The sequence below is a fragment of the Seriola lalandi genome, unplaced genomic scaffold, assembly GCF_002814215.2.
Source record: "Seriola lalandi dorsalis isolate HSWRI2012SDOR001 ecotype SW California unplaced genomic scaffold, Sedor1 jcf7180002054690, whole genome shotgun sequence".
Classification (NCBI taxonomy): domain Eukaryota; kingdom Metazoa; phylum Chordata; class Actinopteri; order Carangiformes; family Carangidae; genus Seriola; species Seriola lalandi.
Window position 1 is genome coordinate 1,463,895 of NW_019525243.1, and position 17,817 is coordinate 1,481,711.

The 17,817-nt window shown below is 42.8% G+C and overlaps 1 protein-coding gene across 1 annotated transcript; it reads left to right on the forward strand.

Annotated features, from left to right (window-relative positions):
- Window positions 1–711: 711 nt before the first annotated feature.
- srebf1 (sterol regulatory element binding transcription factor 1) lies at window positions 712–16,140 on the forward strand. The gene is made up of 19 exons (XM_023423288.2): window positions 712–1,057; window positions 2,949–3,575; window positions 5,680–5,855; window positions 5,994–6,131; window positions 6,495–6,713; window positions 6,914–7,028; window positions 7,298–7,455; window positions 7,879–8,086; window positions 8,199–8,383; window positions 8,543–8,804; window positions 9,103–9,269; window positions 9,517–9,685; window positions 9,781–9,889; window positions 10,170–10,279; window positions 11,300–11,432; window positions 11,588–11,753; window positions 12,522–12,737; window positions 13,525–13,636; window positions 14,301–16,140. The coding sequence occupies exons 1-19, from the start codon at window positions 952–954 to the stop codon at window positions 14,519–14,521; spliced, it is 3,597 nt and encodes a 1,198-aa protein (XP_023279056.1). The 5' UTR covers window positions 712–951; the 3' UTR covers window positions 14,522–16,140.
- Window positions 16,141–17,817: the final 1,677 nt, after the last annotated feature.

Below are 17,817 nucleotides of genomic sequence, written 5' to 3' on the forward strand. Positions count from 1 at the left end.
AAGTTAAAATTTGCCTCATTTTTTAATTCTTTTTCCCCACCGACATCCTTCCAGATTACCTCCCTGTTGCTGCCACCACACTTTCAGGAGAGAAACACATGATGTAATCTCTAGACCCAGAGATGTGACGTCAGATCACCCCACTCGGTTCCTGAGCTTCCCATTGGATGATTTCTCTGGTTCTACAGGAGGAGCCGCGGCTTCGAGTCAAACAAACTTTACTTTCAGTTGCCCACGCCCGCGCGGCTCTGATTGGCTGTTGGGGGCAAGCCCACAATAAACACATCCACGCTGTTTCCCTCAATAAAAAAACACAGTTTGTTTAAATATATGATTGATATGAATGTGGCCGAACAGGATTGAAATAAACAGCACTGTTATAGCTGTTTTATATAACCTATTACTATTGTGCTTACTAGATAGATACGTTTTATGGTACTTTTCAGTTGGCTCCATAAATGTATGCTTAATCCATTATATCAATTTGTCTACTACATCAATCATCATGTCTGTTTGTATATCGTCAAACAAAATTATGGCCATACGCTCCACATGCTGTCACCTCTTCAGTCAGACAATCAAAACAACCCCAAGAAACAAGGACGTGGGAAATCCAGTTTAAAGGCGGTGATTGGCTGTTGCCCCTGTCAATCGTCGTCGGGTGGGTGGGTTCGTTCAGCCGCCGCCGCCGTAAGCACGTTAGTGATTACTGAATGAGCCTCAGTGTTTGGCTTGGTTTGACAAGTTTCCCTTTGCGACCATGGCGGTAGGAGTGAGTAGTTAGTTGACACATCGGTAGAAAGTTGCAGCTCCCTCTGCGCGTGTTTCAGGTACACTTGGCACCTGGCGCTTTGGCAAATGTAGGGACGTGATAGGTGTCTGATTTTTTCCCCTTCCGAGCGATTCGACAGCCAGTCAGACTACACAGAAAAGACAGACACAAGAGTAAAGATGAATAGCCTATCCTTTGACGATCCCTCGTTGGATAATCTGGACCCAACACTGTCGCTGAATGACCCCAGCGATATTGACACGGCCCTGTTAAGCGACATTGATGGTAAGAAAATACATTGGTGGCTGTTAGCTAACCTAGTCACGTTTAACGTTTGCTAAACGGCAGTAACGCTGCTTGTTACTGCCTGTGTTTTTCACTCTTCAATTTGACTTGTCTCCTGTGTTCTACATCTAATGTTTACCTCATGTACACCAACATATAGCACTGGCAGTGACTAATTTACTGGCTTTAGCTTACAGCGTACCTTTCATCAGCCATCATTAGTTAGACTCGCTTACAGTAACCATTTAGCTAGCTAGAATACTTCAGATGTTTGTGATGGTTTTATTAGAAGTCCACAGTGTTGTTTCTTTAACTCAGAACTCACTGCCACAATCGTATTTGTACAATAAGACCAACTGGTTTTTAGAGTGAGTTTAATAGGCTAATAGGGGAAGCTAACGTGCTACTAAATGGTGGCGAGTGCGCCCCGCCCCCAGCTTGCTCCACAGACAGGGGTTACTGTCGTTCATTCCTCTTTGCTGGGTTCACCGTGCCTCAGTTGACCGTGCACACAAATCTTATTTATTATTTTTTGTCAGAAATAATAGATCAGATAATATATTGATATAACCGTCTGCCCTGGTGACACCCTTTGTCCTTTTTTATTGTTTTCTTGCAAACGCTTGCTTCTTTGTGCTTGTATTGATATACTGTTGAGTAAAGAAATAAAAGGCGCAGAAAACCTTAGTGAATTGGACACACATCATTGGTGTAATTTCTGTTTTAGAGAATTTCTCCAGTAACTGTCCATATATGTTTAAGGTGATAGCCAATATATAGTTGTGATAAGCTGCACTGCGTAAACAGTAGCCGATAAAGCACATCCTGCAGCCGTTCTCGCCATCTTCCTACATTTGACCGACAGTAACCCTCGGTGATGCTGCTCGATAGTAACCTCGTGTGAAGCTACAGACAGCGCTGCCTCTCTTTCCTGTCTTGGGCTGATCGGCATAGCAAGTCCCCGAGACGCGCTCTGATTGGTCAAGAGCGATCACCTCATACAAAAACACTGGTTTACAAATCCAGGCTGCTGCCTTTCACTGCAGACACAACATACACTCAGAATGTCAGGGTTTCTTTTGCAATATACTCCTGTTGAGCTTTGTCAGGTCAAAATAAGAAACTTTAAAGTTAATTTGCCATCTTTTCAGACTACAATACTGTACAGTGTCCTGAATAAACCAATGAGCAAAATTTGGTCACATTTATTTTGAACTTTGTTCTTCTTAAATCAATTTTAGTTTGTGTGGGGAAGAAAAAACAAGAAACATTTTGGGAATATTTTAGATCTTTTATTCTCATCATCATAATCATAATCAAATTACTTTCATATGTTTATCACGGCCGTCTTTCACCCTCTGTAGTACTTTTCCCCACAGCTGCAGAATCCTATAAATAGACTGAATGCACATCGGAAGGTGAACATTAAATGAACAATGTCCAGTCTACAGTTTGTGTACCTGGTGCTTAGTGTGTTTTCCATAACAGTTTGTCACATATGCACAGCTTTGTTGTGTTTGTACTGTGTCAGCATGCACTGTCGATAGTGTATATCAGTTTATCCATTCAGATCAAGTTTTGGTTTTTACTGAATCCTGGTTCTTTTTTTGTGTGTAAAAAAGCAAACAAATAAACTGCCTTTATTTTTAGTTTTAAATTGCCACAAACAATCATTTGCCAAGACATAAACAGTATCCAAAACAAATTCTGAATTCTTTTTGATTAAAGTTTGACATCGTTTATACACATTAGCAATTAGGGGCAGAATGGTGCATTCTTATCCCATGCTGCAGGCTGTGTGTGTGCACTAGGGTCATCATGGCAAAATCTTATGTATATGCCTTCTTGGTCAATAACAGTGACGGTGGTTCTGATTTCTCTTCCTCTTCAGATATGCTACAGCTCATCAACAACCAGGACATGGAGTTTGGAGGACTTTTTGATAACCCTCCATACACAGGGCCCCCACCCACCCAAGAGCTTCCTGGTTTGACCCAGTCCATTGTTTCAGCTGCCCCTCCAGCCACCACTACCACACCTGCATCTTCATCTTCCTCTTCCATCCTAAGCAGTAGCCCCCACCTGGATGCCCTCCTGGGCCCTCCCATCACCCGTAGCTCCTCCACCCCAGACAAGGCCTTCCAGCCTCCGACTTTCCAGCAGTCCCCTCTGGCCCAGGTACCCAACTCCACCCCGCGGCAGCAGCAGCAGCAGCAGCCAGCCTCCCCACAGCAGGCTCAGACACTCAGACAGCCGCAGGTGGAACTGCCCCAACCCATTCTCAGCCCATCTGCCCCGGCACAGGCGGCTTCACCTCACGGATCACCAGGACCGAGCCCAGCATTCAGCTCCACGCCCCAGGCTCTCTTCACCTCGCCTACACCCCAGACTCCACTTCAGCCCCAGTCCCAGCCCCAGCCCCAGCCCCAGCCCCAGCTTCAGACACAGACACAACTTCAGGCCCAGGCTCAGTCCCAACAAGCCCGGACCAACTACAGCAGCCAGAACAGCTACACAGGTAAGAACTCTTTGTTGTTTGTGAAGATTCTAGTGTTCATAGTTACTACGCTACTTTTTTGTCAGTTGGATAGTACAGGGAATCAACAGAAAAATCTGAAAATCCTTTTGGGTAAATGATCCAACTTAAAGGCTTTAAAATGTATTGTGATATCAGTTTATTGTAGTCTTACTTTTGTTATGCTATGACAGGTGTCTTGGCTTTGCATTGGATCAGTCCAGTTTCTATTATTTTTTCTGTCTGCGTCACTGAATACAGTTGTCTTTGAACAGTCAGCATCCATTCGCGCTTTATCTTAATCTTTTCACATATTTTTTAACATCTTTTAGTAGGAATGTTCAACCAGAAAAAATGCTAAATCTGATGACTTTGTTTACTATGGGTTTTAAATTTGATTCCAGTTGACAAAATTTGATACTCTCTAAACGCTGCAGATGCTTCATAGCAGATATTCGCAATGTGAAAATCACACACATTAATGCCACATTTTTTAAGCAAATATGAGCTGTAATATTATTAATCATTAATATAATAAATAACATCAATATACGACAAATATATGTTTCAATGATTTGTATTAGCTGGTTATTTATCACCAGCAGGTCCCTGACTGCTGTTTAATAAGAGTCGCACCCTTGTGTTTCTCAGAAACGCTGAGGAAGGCAAAGGGCTGAAATGTGTTTGTGTTTGCTGCTGTGCTCGAAGTAATTTATATTTTGTCGTGAGTCCCTCTCAACAATATTTGTATAGTGTGTTTCCCTGCATGCGTTGCTGTGGTATTGAATCTTTAGATGCAAGTTGAACACTCCTATGCTCTTTATAACGGCACAGGGCACACAAGCAAACCTTTTAGTTCACAGTGTTATGCTCCAGCCTTACAATCACGTACTGACATAGAGTAAAAAATGCAAGAATGTAGAACAGCATCTATTCAAAAAAGCAAGGATATGTCAGAAATCAAGATCAAAAATTGGCATATAGAATGTACTTTGCTTAGTAAATAGATGTTGTGTAATATTGACATTTTAAAAATGATGATTCCAACAAATGTTTATCTTCTTTCCTTCACACTGCTAAATGTTAACAGGTTTAAATTTTGAGGGCTGCCTTCTGTGCACACTTTAAAACTAAAATAGTGTTTAATGGATTACAACACCAGGGCCAGTGTAGTTTAAAGCAGATTTGTGTTTTCATGCATGTCTGGCTTCAGAAATCTCTCACAAATGAAACTCGAGTGTCCAGCAAGGTGGCTCTTCGTATGTATTACATTTCCCAAGCTAGGACACTAGTTTATTCAACCTCAGCTGATCTCATGTCCAAGTCCTAATCTAATAGACTTTGCTCAGCAGCGTGAGAGTTGGTGAGCTAAATGAAAATGCTTTGTATGGGCAACACCCATTCTACATGTACACGGCAACATGTGTACACAGTATGTACTGTGTTATATGTGCAAATCTGTGTTTGTTCATAGCTGGAAAATCAGAGACGGGCAGCAGCCATCTCCACTGAAAACTCTGACACATGAATGTTGCCATTTGTTTTAGTGGAAGAAAAGCAGTGAATGCCTCTGAATTTTCGTGGAAGCAATACATTTTTATTACTCCTTGAGAAAATTCCCCGACCCTTGTACTGAGAGGTGATTGTAATCACTAGCCCAGTTGGAGCTGATAAGAAATATAATGTGACTCACTGAATGTTGCTTTGACTTATCTAATGATTCACCTATTGGCCTACAAACCCACACAGAATGGCTCACTCAGTGTGAGTTGTAACACTAACCAATAATTTTTTAAACCAATAGAAATATCTGCTATTTTTGAACATTCATTGGCCAATACCAAAATACTGCTTTTTTTTTTTTGTTTGTTTGTTTTTTGTCATAGTACCGATTTCAGGCTTGATACAAATGTTGGTGCAGAAAATTTAAAAATGACAAAAATATTCCACAAACTTCCACATCAGCGCATGCACTGTAGAATTTTCTGTTGAACTTGCAGCTGCAAAAAAAAAGCCCAGAATGACATTGTTGTCTTTGGTGTCGTGGATATTTCATTCATGCGTTAGTAAAGGCTGAAAAAATATCTGTTGCATAACAATTTTCCAGCTGGCAGCACTGGAAGCGTGAGCCAACCTGCCACCACTTTGTCATCCTCACCTCCATGTGTTCAGCCAGTGACCATCCAGACTCAGATCCAAGGGCTGACGACCACCTCGTCTCTGATCGCCACGTCAGCAAGCCCGCCTGCTCAAACCATCGCACCCCACGTACAGCAAGTACCTGTAAGTGTGTGTGAGGCTGACATGTGAATGAGCTTGAATGAAGGTCATAAATCCAGCATAGTCCTTGTTATTGTATTATGCAATTAAAAAGCAGAACTGTGTATGTTTATATATGTATATGTTCTGTGTGTTTCTCAGGTGTTGCTGCAGCCTCAGTTCATCAAGGCTGAGTCTCTGCTGCTGACCACTCTGAAGCATGACCCCTGCATGGTCACTACTGTGGCTTCTCCCACATCCTTGGCCACCACCACCCCAGTGCAGAGCACTTCACTGCAGGTAGGCACCTTGTGTGCAACTTGAACTCAGTGCTAAGATCATACAGCGCACTTTGTTGAAGGCATTGTCTCTTATTTCCCTAACAAACTTAAATGGCTTTAAAAGTAAAATTGAAGCTGTTTTTTTCACTTATTTACATCCGTGCCATTATAAGTAATTAGTAGCAGGGATTGCCAAGATCCCAACTCTGATGGTCAAATATTCTGGTGACTGTAAATTAACTTGTAAGAGAGAATTACCATGAGAATAATTGTTCACAAATTAAGCCACTGATGAATTAAAGAAACAAAGTGTTCAGATGTTAAATTCCTTATCTTAATTACCAAAGAACATTAAGAATGTGATTAATGTTCACCTCCCCAGGCCTTTATGGGCGGTGGCACCATCCTGACCACGGTGCCAGTCATGGTGGACGCTGAAAAACTGCCAATCAACCGCATCGCCATCAGCGGTAAGCCGGCCGGCCAGCCCCACAAGGGGGAGAAACGCACTGCTCACAACGCCATCGAGAAGCGCTACCGCTCCTCCATCAATGACAAAATCGTGGAGCTCAAAGACCTTGTGGCTGGTACTGAGGCCAAGGTAAGAAAGAGAGATTATTAAACATATTTATAATCATATCTAAATTACTACAAACTCTCTGCTGTTTTTTCCTAACGTTAAATGATCTGATCCGTTATGACGTCATGTTTTTCTTTGGTCATTTTTGCTAATTCAAAAACTAGAGGTCTAGAATAGAACTGGGATTCAATCAATCTCATTATTTTTCCTTTTTTTCTTAGCTCAACAAGTCTGCAGTGCTGAGAAAGGCCATTGACTACATTCGTTACCTGCAGCAGGCTAACCAGAAACTCAAACAGGAGAACATGGCTTTTAAAATGGCAGCCCAGAAAAACAGTATGTGCTTAAAGCCTTTTTGTCGTCTTTATTCCTTAACAGTCTCTCTACAGTTTATTTCAATTCCTTCAAAGTAAGTCATTCAGTTGACCTTTTGTGATGAGGTCTATTGGTAGCTGCTGTTATCCTGAAAGGACAAAAGTGAAAGTGGTCTTCGATAGCTTCTGAGTGAGTCGAAGTTAAGGTTGAAGATGTCTCTGCTTTTGTACTGTTGATTGACCCTCTAACTGCTCTCCTCGTTTCGCTCTTTTCCCTTGTTCTTTCTTCAGAGTCTCTCAAGGACCTGGTTGCCATGGAGGTAGATGGGCAGTCTGATGTGAAGAGCGAGCTGCCCACCCCACCAGCTTCTGACGTGGGCTCCCCGACGCCTTTCTCACACTGTGGCAGTGACTCAGAGCCTGACAGCCCGATGGTGGAAGACACCAAGGTATGCAGCTCTCAGTGAAACTGCTAAACTGCAGTCTTAATAGTAGAGGTTGATATTCAGTGCTTTATGTTAGATGAGGGGTCCATGTTTTATGCCAGCAACCTGTTGAAATGTCCACAAGGAGGACATTGATTCCCCTCTTGCTCGTGTATTATAAGGTCACTTAATTACCTTAATGCCATAATCTGATGTGCTGAAAGGCTGTTTTATGGCATTACTATAAATGATAGTATGGTAGCTCTTTGCATACATAGTAAAAATGAAGTAGGTTGAAGAAAAGCTCAGTAAACTATGAAGGAAAATTTTAGTTATTGTCCTTGCCTTTGCTTTTGTCTCATTGATGATGATGCGTAAATTAAGGGTTTTTGTATCCCAAGTGTTTTAACATTAGTTTATTTTTCTGGTTTCTCTTCTATGTGCCAGCCCAGTGTGGGTGTGTTGGACAGATCGACAGCAGGCAGCAGCGCTGGCGGCATGTTAGACCGATCCCGCATGGCGCTGTGCGCCTTCACCTTCCTTTTCCTCTCCGTCAACCCTCTGGCCGCTCTTCTGTGTTCATCCGGCAGCAGCTTAGCCGCAGACACCACCACCCATCACGCAGGCAGGAACGTTCTGGGTGTGGATATTGCAGGTATGGAGGGATAAATGCTGAGAGGGTAGGGCTTGTAGGGCTACAATGTCAAGTAATGTTTTCTGAAATAAAATTTTTACTGTAAAATGACAAAAATGTTTGTCATCCATAGCGGACTCGTGGGGTTGGATGGACTGGATGCTACCAACTATACTTGTGTGGTTACTTAATGGTATTCTGGTGTCTGGAGTTCTGATCCGTCTGCTGGTGTATGGAGAACCTGTAACCAGACCACACTCTGGATCCTCTGTTTTGTTCTGGAGGCACCGCAAGCAGGCTGACCTGGACCTAGCTAGAGTATGATTTTTGTATTGATATTTGATTTTCATTTCATTCAAAAAGGAAGACGAATGTTCTTATATTTTTTTTTTATTCTTTTAAGTCTTTAGTGACCTACTGTGGGTCACCTTTTATCTGTTCAACCTCGTCATCACCAGTCTCTTTTACCCTTCCCAGGGGGATTTTGCCCAGGCCAGTCAGAACCTGTGGACCTGTCTAAAGGCTCTTGGTCGTCCCTTACCCACCTCCCAGTTGGACTTGGCCTGTGCTGCATTGTGGTCTCTGCTAAGATTCTGCCTCCAGCGCCTCTGGGTGGGCCGCTGGCTGGCTGCCAGAGCTGGAGGGCTGCGATCTGACCGCCCCCTGCAGGAGGATGCATGCAAAAGCAGCCGTGACGCTGCCCTCGTTTACCACCGCCTGCACCAGCTTCATATGACAGGTTGGTCAGTGGGAAAAACCCTGGTTGTAAATGAAATCAGTGTTGTAGACTGAACACAGTAGGTTGGTATATTGAAGTCTCAGTTGATTAAAGAGGAGCTCAGCCCCCCCCCCCCTTTTTTTTTTGCTGTAAGGGTCGGCTTACATTGATTCAGTGCAGATAAAAGGTTTTAGAGGGTTATTTAAGTTATTATTAGCAAACAAATGTGGCTGTGACTTTTTTGTGATTGTTGCATCTGTGGTTTTTATTTAAAAAAAATATATTTATATATATTCTTGTCTTCTGTCTGTGCATTCAGGTAAATTGAATGGTAGCCACCTGTCAGCAGTGCACATGGCTTTAAGTGCAGTGAACCTGGCAGAGTGTTCTGGCTCCTGTCTGCCTGTAGCCACTCTGGCTGAGGTCTATGTCTCCGCAGCTCTACGGGTCAAAGCCAGCCTGCCAAGGATCCTGCATTTCACCTCTGTAAGTCCCCTCAGTTTTTAAAAAGCCTTAAACAGCAAGCAGTTTTGCAGTTGACGTTTCCGTTCATTTGTCATCCATGTTTAATTAACATGAACTGATTCGTTAATGACCCTGGGACTTGAAATAAACTGAACCACACTGAACCAAATCATCATTAGTGAACTATAAGCTGTGTAATTCCACTTGGATAAGAAATGAGAGTGCAGAAATTAACCGAGCACTTTGTTCTTTTGTTTTATTCTGATAGCGTGTGTTCCTGAGCAGTGCCCGGCAGGCATGCCTGTCGTCCAGTGGCAGTGTGCCTCCAGCCATGCAGTGGCTCTGTCACCCACTAGGCCACCGCTTCTTTGTGGATGGGGATTGGGCTATTCGCAGCACTCCCAAAGAAAGCATCTATAGCCAGGCTGGCAATACCGGTCAGTGTATACAGAATTAACACATTTCTAAGTGGCTTGGCTAAATCGTCTGGATGCATTTCTCATGTTATAATGGTTTGCTGTTACTCTTACAGTGGATCCTCTGGCCCAGGTGACTCAGGCATTCAGAGAGCACCTCTTGGAGAAGGCGCTGTACTGTGTGGCCCAGCCTCATGGAGAGAAAAGTCCCAGCCAGGGCGAGGGGTGAGTAAATAAAACGCACCTCGAAATAACTGTCTTTGATACTGTTAACCCCACTGAAATCTTTACACCGTCCTGGTTGGTTTATTTTGACAATTTAAAAAAAATGTAGGTGTGAATAGATACAAACGAGGGGAACAACAACAAGAGTAAGGATAAAATAAAGGACTGATAAAAGTAAACTGAAATGATTCAAGAATGCCTTTGGGAATAATTGATTTGAAATCGTTATTGTGTGTTGATGTGGCAGCAAAATTAACATCCAGCGTGTGTTCCTCCTCAGGGAGTATGCTGATGCCCTGGAGTACCTCCAGCTGTTGATCAGCGCATCAGATGCGGCCGGCGCCACATCCCAGTCCTTTGCAATCGGTTCCAACATGGCTACTGTGACTGGTAGGTCACTATGGCAGCTGTCATTTCTGTTAACAACCCATTTATTTGTCTGTTTTATGTTTTTATGAGAAGATAGAAACCCACCACTTTGAGGACATTTTTTTCTTGGATATTATAGGAAACTTAAAGTCATTTTTGATCATTTAACATCAGTGTCAGCTGTTTTTGAATTCCCGCCCAAAATCAGCCTCTGAAACCTTGGCAACTGAATACTCACTGACTGAAACTACTTCTGTTGCCTGAGTACATCAACAAATTCAAGTGTAGATTTGCACTCCTTACTTTATTACTACTTATCTTCATCTGGGAGTATCGCATTTGCTTCTCCTGCTTCTTTTCTTCACCTGCCCCGACCGTTCGATTGCCTTAATGTGCTTGCAAAATAAGAAGACGTGAGATAAAGTTAATTTTTACACCATTGAGATCGAGTAGCTTGATTTCCGCTGGGCTGACTCCCACCCTCCCACCACTTGCCTTTGTCCTCACTGATCACTGATCTGAGTGAAAGGGGGCTAGGTGAAAGGGAGGCATCCGCTAGATTGCTTCATCTATCTTCAGTGCTGTCAAATTGGTGATCACCTTGAGAGGAGGGAGGGAGAGGGAGGGAAGGGAGGCTGTGCAGGGATTTTAATAGGAGACTTTTCTTGGCGGAGCCTCAGGTTGCTCACACAGTGTAAGGTGTGTGTGTGTGTGTGTGTGTGTGTGTGTGTGTGTGTGTGTGTGTGTGTGTGTGTGTGTGTGTGTGTGTGCGTGCATGTTAAATGGAGTAGTTTTCCCTCATGAGGGAGTCGTCAAAATGGCTGCTTTCTCTCAGCATGTTGTGACTATGCCAGAGGGAAGAAACAGATTGATTCAGAGGTCAAAATACAGACAGCAGCTGTCTGCGTGTGTGGTGTGTGTGTGTGTGTGTGTGTGTCTGATGCATGTTAAATGTGAAAGTGGACAGTAGGGGATTCAAATATTTGCATGTTTGTTTGTCAGCGGGTGTCTCTCCTTTGACTGTTTTGTTCTGACTTTCAGGCTGCGACCCCCACTCCAAGTGGTGGTCCTCCGTTGCCGTGGTTATCATCAACTGGCTCCAAGGAGATGACGCTGCCGCGGAAAGACTGTATCCGACTGTTGAGCACCTGCCCCGCAGTCTGCAGAATGCAGAGTAAGTTGGACATACACACACTGGAACTTCTACAGCCGGCTGAAGAGTGCGTTGCATAACCCGCGTCTGCTCATGCCAAGCAGAGGACACGCACACATACACACTTCCACTACTTTAACCTGTGTCCTCCGTCTCTTTTCCCCATGCTCTGTCAGGAGTCTTCTGCCCAAGGCGTGTCTGAACACATTCAGGGCAGTACGGGCTCTGCTGTCCAAGCCAGAAAACTGCCAGCTGAGTCTGAGCTACAGCGACAAGGCCAGCGCCCTGCTCCGAGACAGCCTTAACCTAGGACCACACTGCCACAGCTCCAGTTTAGACAAGGTATACACACACTCGCACAGAGAGGCACAAACACACGCAGATTTCAGTCATGTTGATGTTTATTACTCCTATGAGGGAAATGTTGTGAAGGTGACAGCATCCACATTAAAAATCTATTTAAAAAAAAAAAGAAAACACACTGTGGCAGATGTGCCCACACATGTGCATGTATAAAATTGTAAACACAGGAAATTGCCCACACATAATCACTCGAGTATACACGCACTTTTCTCACGATACAAAGCCACACGCACACACGCACACACACACACACACACACACACACACACACACACACACACACACTTTAACCGCAGACAGTGAATCCCCCACAGCAACTCCCGCTCTGTGATACCGCGGTGTCCTACCCTCTGGTGCTCAGCAGATGGTGATGCTGGTGGATAGGTAGCTCACGGTGTGTGTATGTCTACGGCCAGAGCTGTAGTGCATTGTAGTTGCATTGCATGTGTGTCTCAGCGGAGTGCAATGTACCTGCAGTGCAACACAGAGCTGGGCCACTAACAGCAGAACACACACAGTGAGCGGTGAAAATGTCCTTCACCCTTGAGTAGAGCTCTGTTGTAGTTTGTACTGGCCAGTGTCTCTGTGTATTATTTATCTTCTATCATTTCAAACATACACTGCTTGTTAATATTAATATAAATCATCAGTCCGTGGTCCAGGCCTTTTTACAACTGCAGTGGTTTTACCAACGTCCTTTTATGGTAGTAAAATGTCTCGCCTTTAATCATGTTCCTTTCCCTCTAGGTCATCCAGTTACTCTTATGTGATCTGCTTTTGGTGATGAGGACCAATGTGTGGCGTCTGCAGCAACAAGGGGCCGGTCCTGCGGGGTCAGGGTTGGTGGGTACCAGCGGCCCCGCAGGGGTCCACCAGGCCTCCCCACCAGAGCTCCAAGGCTTTCAGCAAGATCTCAGCTCTTTACGCAAGCTGGCACACAGCTTCAGACCTGCAATGCGAAGAGTATGTATAAGAGTCACTGTTCACTATTACTAGTCACTACTATTCACTTGTCACTATTTTATAGATTTACATCATAGTAGTTCAGCTCATGCCTTTTGTGAAACTTACTGTGAGCAAGTAGTTATGGCGATCCGTTGTCATGCTGACATACAGTCAGACTTCTATTTAGTCTAGACTGGTATTTCCTCTCAGTCCAACACACAAGGGAACAGCATGAATACCCGATGAGTGACACACACACAGGGAATTATTAAAACAATATGAACGCACCAACGCATCTCTTGTGTTGGTGTATTTGTATTGTCAGGCACTTAAAACCATAACTCATTACAACGTACCTTGAAATGCTCTTAAACCCACATGTAGAAGATCGACTCACAGACATGCTGCACATACATGGAGTGACAACGGCATGTAGAATTCAAATGCAAAATGCAACACATTAAAAGACTTAGCATATAGACATACAAATACTTCCTGTGCACATATTTGCAGGCAGCCCATGGTACAATTCTCTGTGGAAATTAGCTGGAAGGGGTTGAAACGCACACACACACACACACGCATGCACACGCATGCACACACACGCACACACACGCACACACACACCCCTGAGGCAAGTGTTTAGCAGCGTTGTTCACAAGGCTTCAAAGTCTCTCTGAGGTAGAGCTGAACATTCTGTATGAGTCATCATCACTCGCTCTCATTCCTCCTCCTCCTCCTCCCCCTCCCCCCTCCACCTCCGCCGCTTTTCTCATCTCTCTCCCTCCCCTCCATCTCTTTCCAGTTGTTCCTCCATGAAGCAACAGCCAGGCTGATGGCAGGGGCCAGTCCCACCCGCACACATCAGCTCCTGGATCGCTCGCTGCGACGCAGAGCAACGCCCGGAGCCAAGACAGGTGTGTGGGGACGCTGATCTTTATTTTTAATCCACTCTGCACAAGTAATTCTGTCTTTAGGCAACACGATTTTAATAGTATTTGCTGCTCTTGAGATTTTCAATTTGTGTGCACTATTATTTGTTTTTCTACATATAGCAAACCTGTATTTTTTAGAGGGTCTTAATAAGTTCAATCTTTTCTATTTTCTATTTCTTCAATGCATTGCCTATAAAACTTTTTTCTCCCTGTATACTGAGGTATTGTGGGAAGTGTGAGATGCTCTTATACTATAATCAGTTTTTCATAGTTGTTTGAGGTAAATTTGTGTGGTACAAAGCTCTAATCAGGTAGCACTAAAGTAGGTTGCAGGAAAAAAAAATCAGAAAATTGAAAGCTCACTAATAAACTGCAATCATAGCTGGAGTTTTCCTCCAAGCATTGATTTTGAGATTTATTTTTTATTTTTTAATAAAAGTTGTAGTGTGCTGAGAGACACTGAATGGCTGTAATCAGTGGCTCTAATCAGCTTCTTGTCTATTTTGCCCAATTGTTCACTGCACTAAATCCCATCAGTAATTAAACAAGATGCTGCTGAAGTCTGATTGGCTGTTGGTGGCTGATGACAACCAAAAGCTCCCCCAAAATAGCACGGTAACAACGTTCGTTGTGTGTTTGTGTGCAGAGGAGTGTGAGACGCGGCCAGGCCAGCGGGAGCAGGCGGAGGCTGTGATGCTGGCATGCCGCTACCTTCCTCCCTCCTTTCTGTCGGCTCCTGGCCAAAGGGTGGGCATGCTGGCGGACGCAGCCCGCACCCTGGAGAAGCTGGGAGACAAGAGGACCCTCCACGACTGCCAGCAAATGATCATCAAGCTGGGCAGCGGCACTACTGTCACCAACAGCTAGAGAAGGAGGGGAGAGGGCTCAGAGACATGCATGGACACTGTATATAGGTAGATCTCTGACATATAAAAACACACAGATACACACCCATACAGTCTCTGGCATTTTGGCGTGCAGCTATTGAACAGATTTATTCAACTATACAGATTCATATCAACCTTGACAGGATTTTCTTCATGGACTGTCCCTCCCACCACCCCAGCCCCACATCAGAAGGCACTTATAGAGTTCACACTGCTACAGAGTATTATCTGAATATACGAAGCATTTTTCTCCCTTACGGCGCTAAAGCCCCCCAGTGAGATTGAATTGCAGTGCAACAGTTTGACCACAGAGAGGAGCCATCACATCCGACTGGTGGATGTTGTCTGGATGGTGTGTGTATGTATACGTGTGTGTGTATGTATGTGTGTGTGTTTGTGTGTATGTGTGTGAAGCATGAAAGAGATATTTGCTCTGCATTTACTCAGCATAGTCCCACCCCCAGTCTTTTCAACATATAGATGCACCTTCTACAGGCAGGAGTGCTCAGTGGGTTGGAGTGGCGGGCTGCTCTGATTGGCTGCAGAGTGAGGTGTCTCTTGTGCGTGGGAGGAAAACGACCAAACTCGGAATTGGTCCGACCGTGGGCTTGTTCAGTGGGAAACCACTCCGCAGGTTGTTCAAATAGTGTTGAAGTTGCTTTGAATCATGTTTCACTGGTGATGATCTGAAAAGAGGTCGCCCACTGTACAAGCTCCGTGTCTCTATCTGCACTAGCCTTGCGAGGCTGATTTCAATGATAAGTAATAATATGGCTTTATGAGGTTATTTTCATAGAGGTCCTTTTTTTGTTTTGCTGTGTATATATTTTAAAATGTATTTATAATCTGTATGAACTTTGATTAAGCAGTATTTTACATAAGCAGAGTGAAAATTGCTTATTTTCTTCCCTGAGTTTTATTTGGTAGCTTTTGACCAGGTCCAAATAATGTAAACACTGTACTGTATTGCCATGGTGATGTGTCAAAATGGAGACAGAATCAAGTCAAGGTGACAGTTGGGTCACATCGTCTGACTCAGTTGACCTTTTGCACTGTTGCGCACGTATGCAACTATGATATCAAAAGAAGTTGGCAGCGTCCAATTCTGGCACGGCCAACCAACAACTCAATCTGTATCGTTAACCTTTGGCATTTTTGCAACAAGTTACATAAGTCGAGCAGGAAGTTTCAGAGTAATTGACCGTTTTTCTTTTTTTCCAAAGAGGGCCTGTAGTGATTCTTTTCCTGGTTTTCTTTTGTAGCTCCATCATAAAGAGCAATACTTGTTCTTTCAGTCATTATAGTTTCATGCTCCTAGAGAAACACTGTTAATTAATTTTTAGAGAACTGTAAAAAGGAAAAAAAAAACAACAGCAAAAACTTTGTCATGTGTTTTTTTGTCCCAGGACCAGTATGTTTTTATAGCGTGTCACTAATGTGAAAGACTGAAAGACTTCGGTTTGAGATGAATGAAATGCGACCATGTCTAGAGGTATTGTTCATGTGTCCTTTAGCTGACATCTTTTCATCTCTTCATCTCTTCCTTGTTCTTTGGTTTCATCCTTTTCTGATGTAAATATTAAAACATTTTGTAAAGAAGACTATAGTGTTTCTTGTGGTGCTGTCAGTTGCAGCGGTGATCGATACCAGAAGATAATAAAACTAGATACCTTTTAAAATTAGGTAGGTTATGTAGGTCATGGGCTTACAATGTAAACTGGGATCAAATTTTTTCTATTTGGGGGGAAAAATAATTAAATACATTCATCTGGAATAATATACCAACACACAATTTTGAAAAATATGATTTCTGTAAGTAAAGACCAAGAAATTATTTATTTAGTGTAATAGCTGCTGTTATGTGTTTTCTTAAACTCATTGCAAAAGTACGCCATTATTTTCATAATGTGAATGATTAACATATTTGTACATTTCAGATTGTAAGCTTTGAATTTTGACTAGTGATAAAATTTCTTAATAGCTTTATGATATGATAATGGAAAAGATAATTTTTATTACTCTTCTATTGAGCCTGCTTTTAATTGGTCCATACCTGAGTGACATATTGTTGGTCCCACTGTGTACAGCAGCAGAAATCAAACACTAAGTCCAAAGTGTGTGTATGTCAGTGCACAATCAGTAAAGACAAAAAGAGCAGGCATTGGTCATAGCAGCATTGAAAGGTGCTGGTATATTTAACATTGGCGTTACAAAAAACATTTCAAACAAAGTGATGCTGTGTCATCGATTCCAAACAAATAGACATGAAAATCAATAAAACGGCATGCTCCAACTTAAGTGACATTCCCAAAAAAGGTCGTCATTTTTTTTCATCAATGGATTCTTTTAATAACATTTTATAAGCAATAACATATTCCATTTTATAGAAAATAAACATCTCTAGGAAATACTATACACAATTATATTAGTACATCACATCTTACATTTAAACAGCATCAAATACTTATATACACCATTAAATAATGAGTTTCATAAAAGAGAAAGTTTGGTGTGGTGTTTTTGCACTTTCTTTTATGCTCTAATACTTAAATATGTCTCCTTTTGATATGACCAGTACTTTAACTGACACCCTGTACAGGGCGTTGTTACATAGCATGGCAGCGTGATAGAGGCTACATTTGAGATACACAGACAGGTGTGTTATGAAATCTGAATTGAATGTATATCTTTCTGCACGGCTGTGGTCGGTGAAGTAATTATACATCATGGCAATGTTTAACAGTAATACTTCTGAACTGTACATAGATATGAAGTGAGATGACCTGACTCCCGGTTGGAGCCCTGATCTGCAACCTGTCGAGTGATGATGGCGGCGTCTACTGTACATATCGAATGTGCACACAGTTGAATGGACTCTTAAACAGAGTTTTCTTTGTTTTGTTTTTTTTTTTTTTCTTCTTTTTTTCATATTTCTTTTTTAATCTCTGAATAACACAAAGCCTGACATATACCAAGGGTGACGCAATGATGTCGTATAGTCATAATGCACATCAAAATACATCTCCGAAGATAAGAGCATTATATTAAAATACTGCGTCCATTTTTTTCTTAACTCTTCAATATCAGAATATTTAGAACCTGTAAAGCACATCATCATGTACAGTTTCCTTTTTTGTTTCATTTTGTCTCTCATTTTGTTTTAAACACAAACGCACACATTGAGATAGTACATCCAGTGGTTGGCTGCTGCTTTTTTTGATGCATGACATCTTGAATTTGGAGATGCACTTCTTCACTCACACAGACACATATGCA

What these genes read in the sequence shown, in the direction of transcription:
- srebf1 (XM_023423288.2), top strand. Translation starts at nt 952, where the DNA reads ATGAATAGCCTATCCTTTGACGATCCCTCGTTGGATAATCTGGACCCA. An exon ending in CCCACGTACAGCAAGTACCT is followed by an intron (nt 5,856 to 5,993) that starts GTAAGTGTGTGT and finishes TGTGTTTCTCAG; the next exon opens with GTGTTGCTGCAGCCTCAGTT. An exon ending in GGATCCTGCATTTCACCTCT is followed by an intron (nt 9,270 to 9,516) that starts GTAAGTCCCCTC and finishes TTATTCTGATAG; the next exon opens with CGTGTGTTCCTGAGCAGTGC.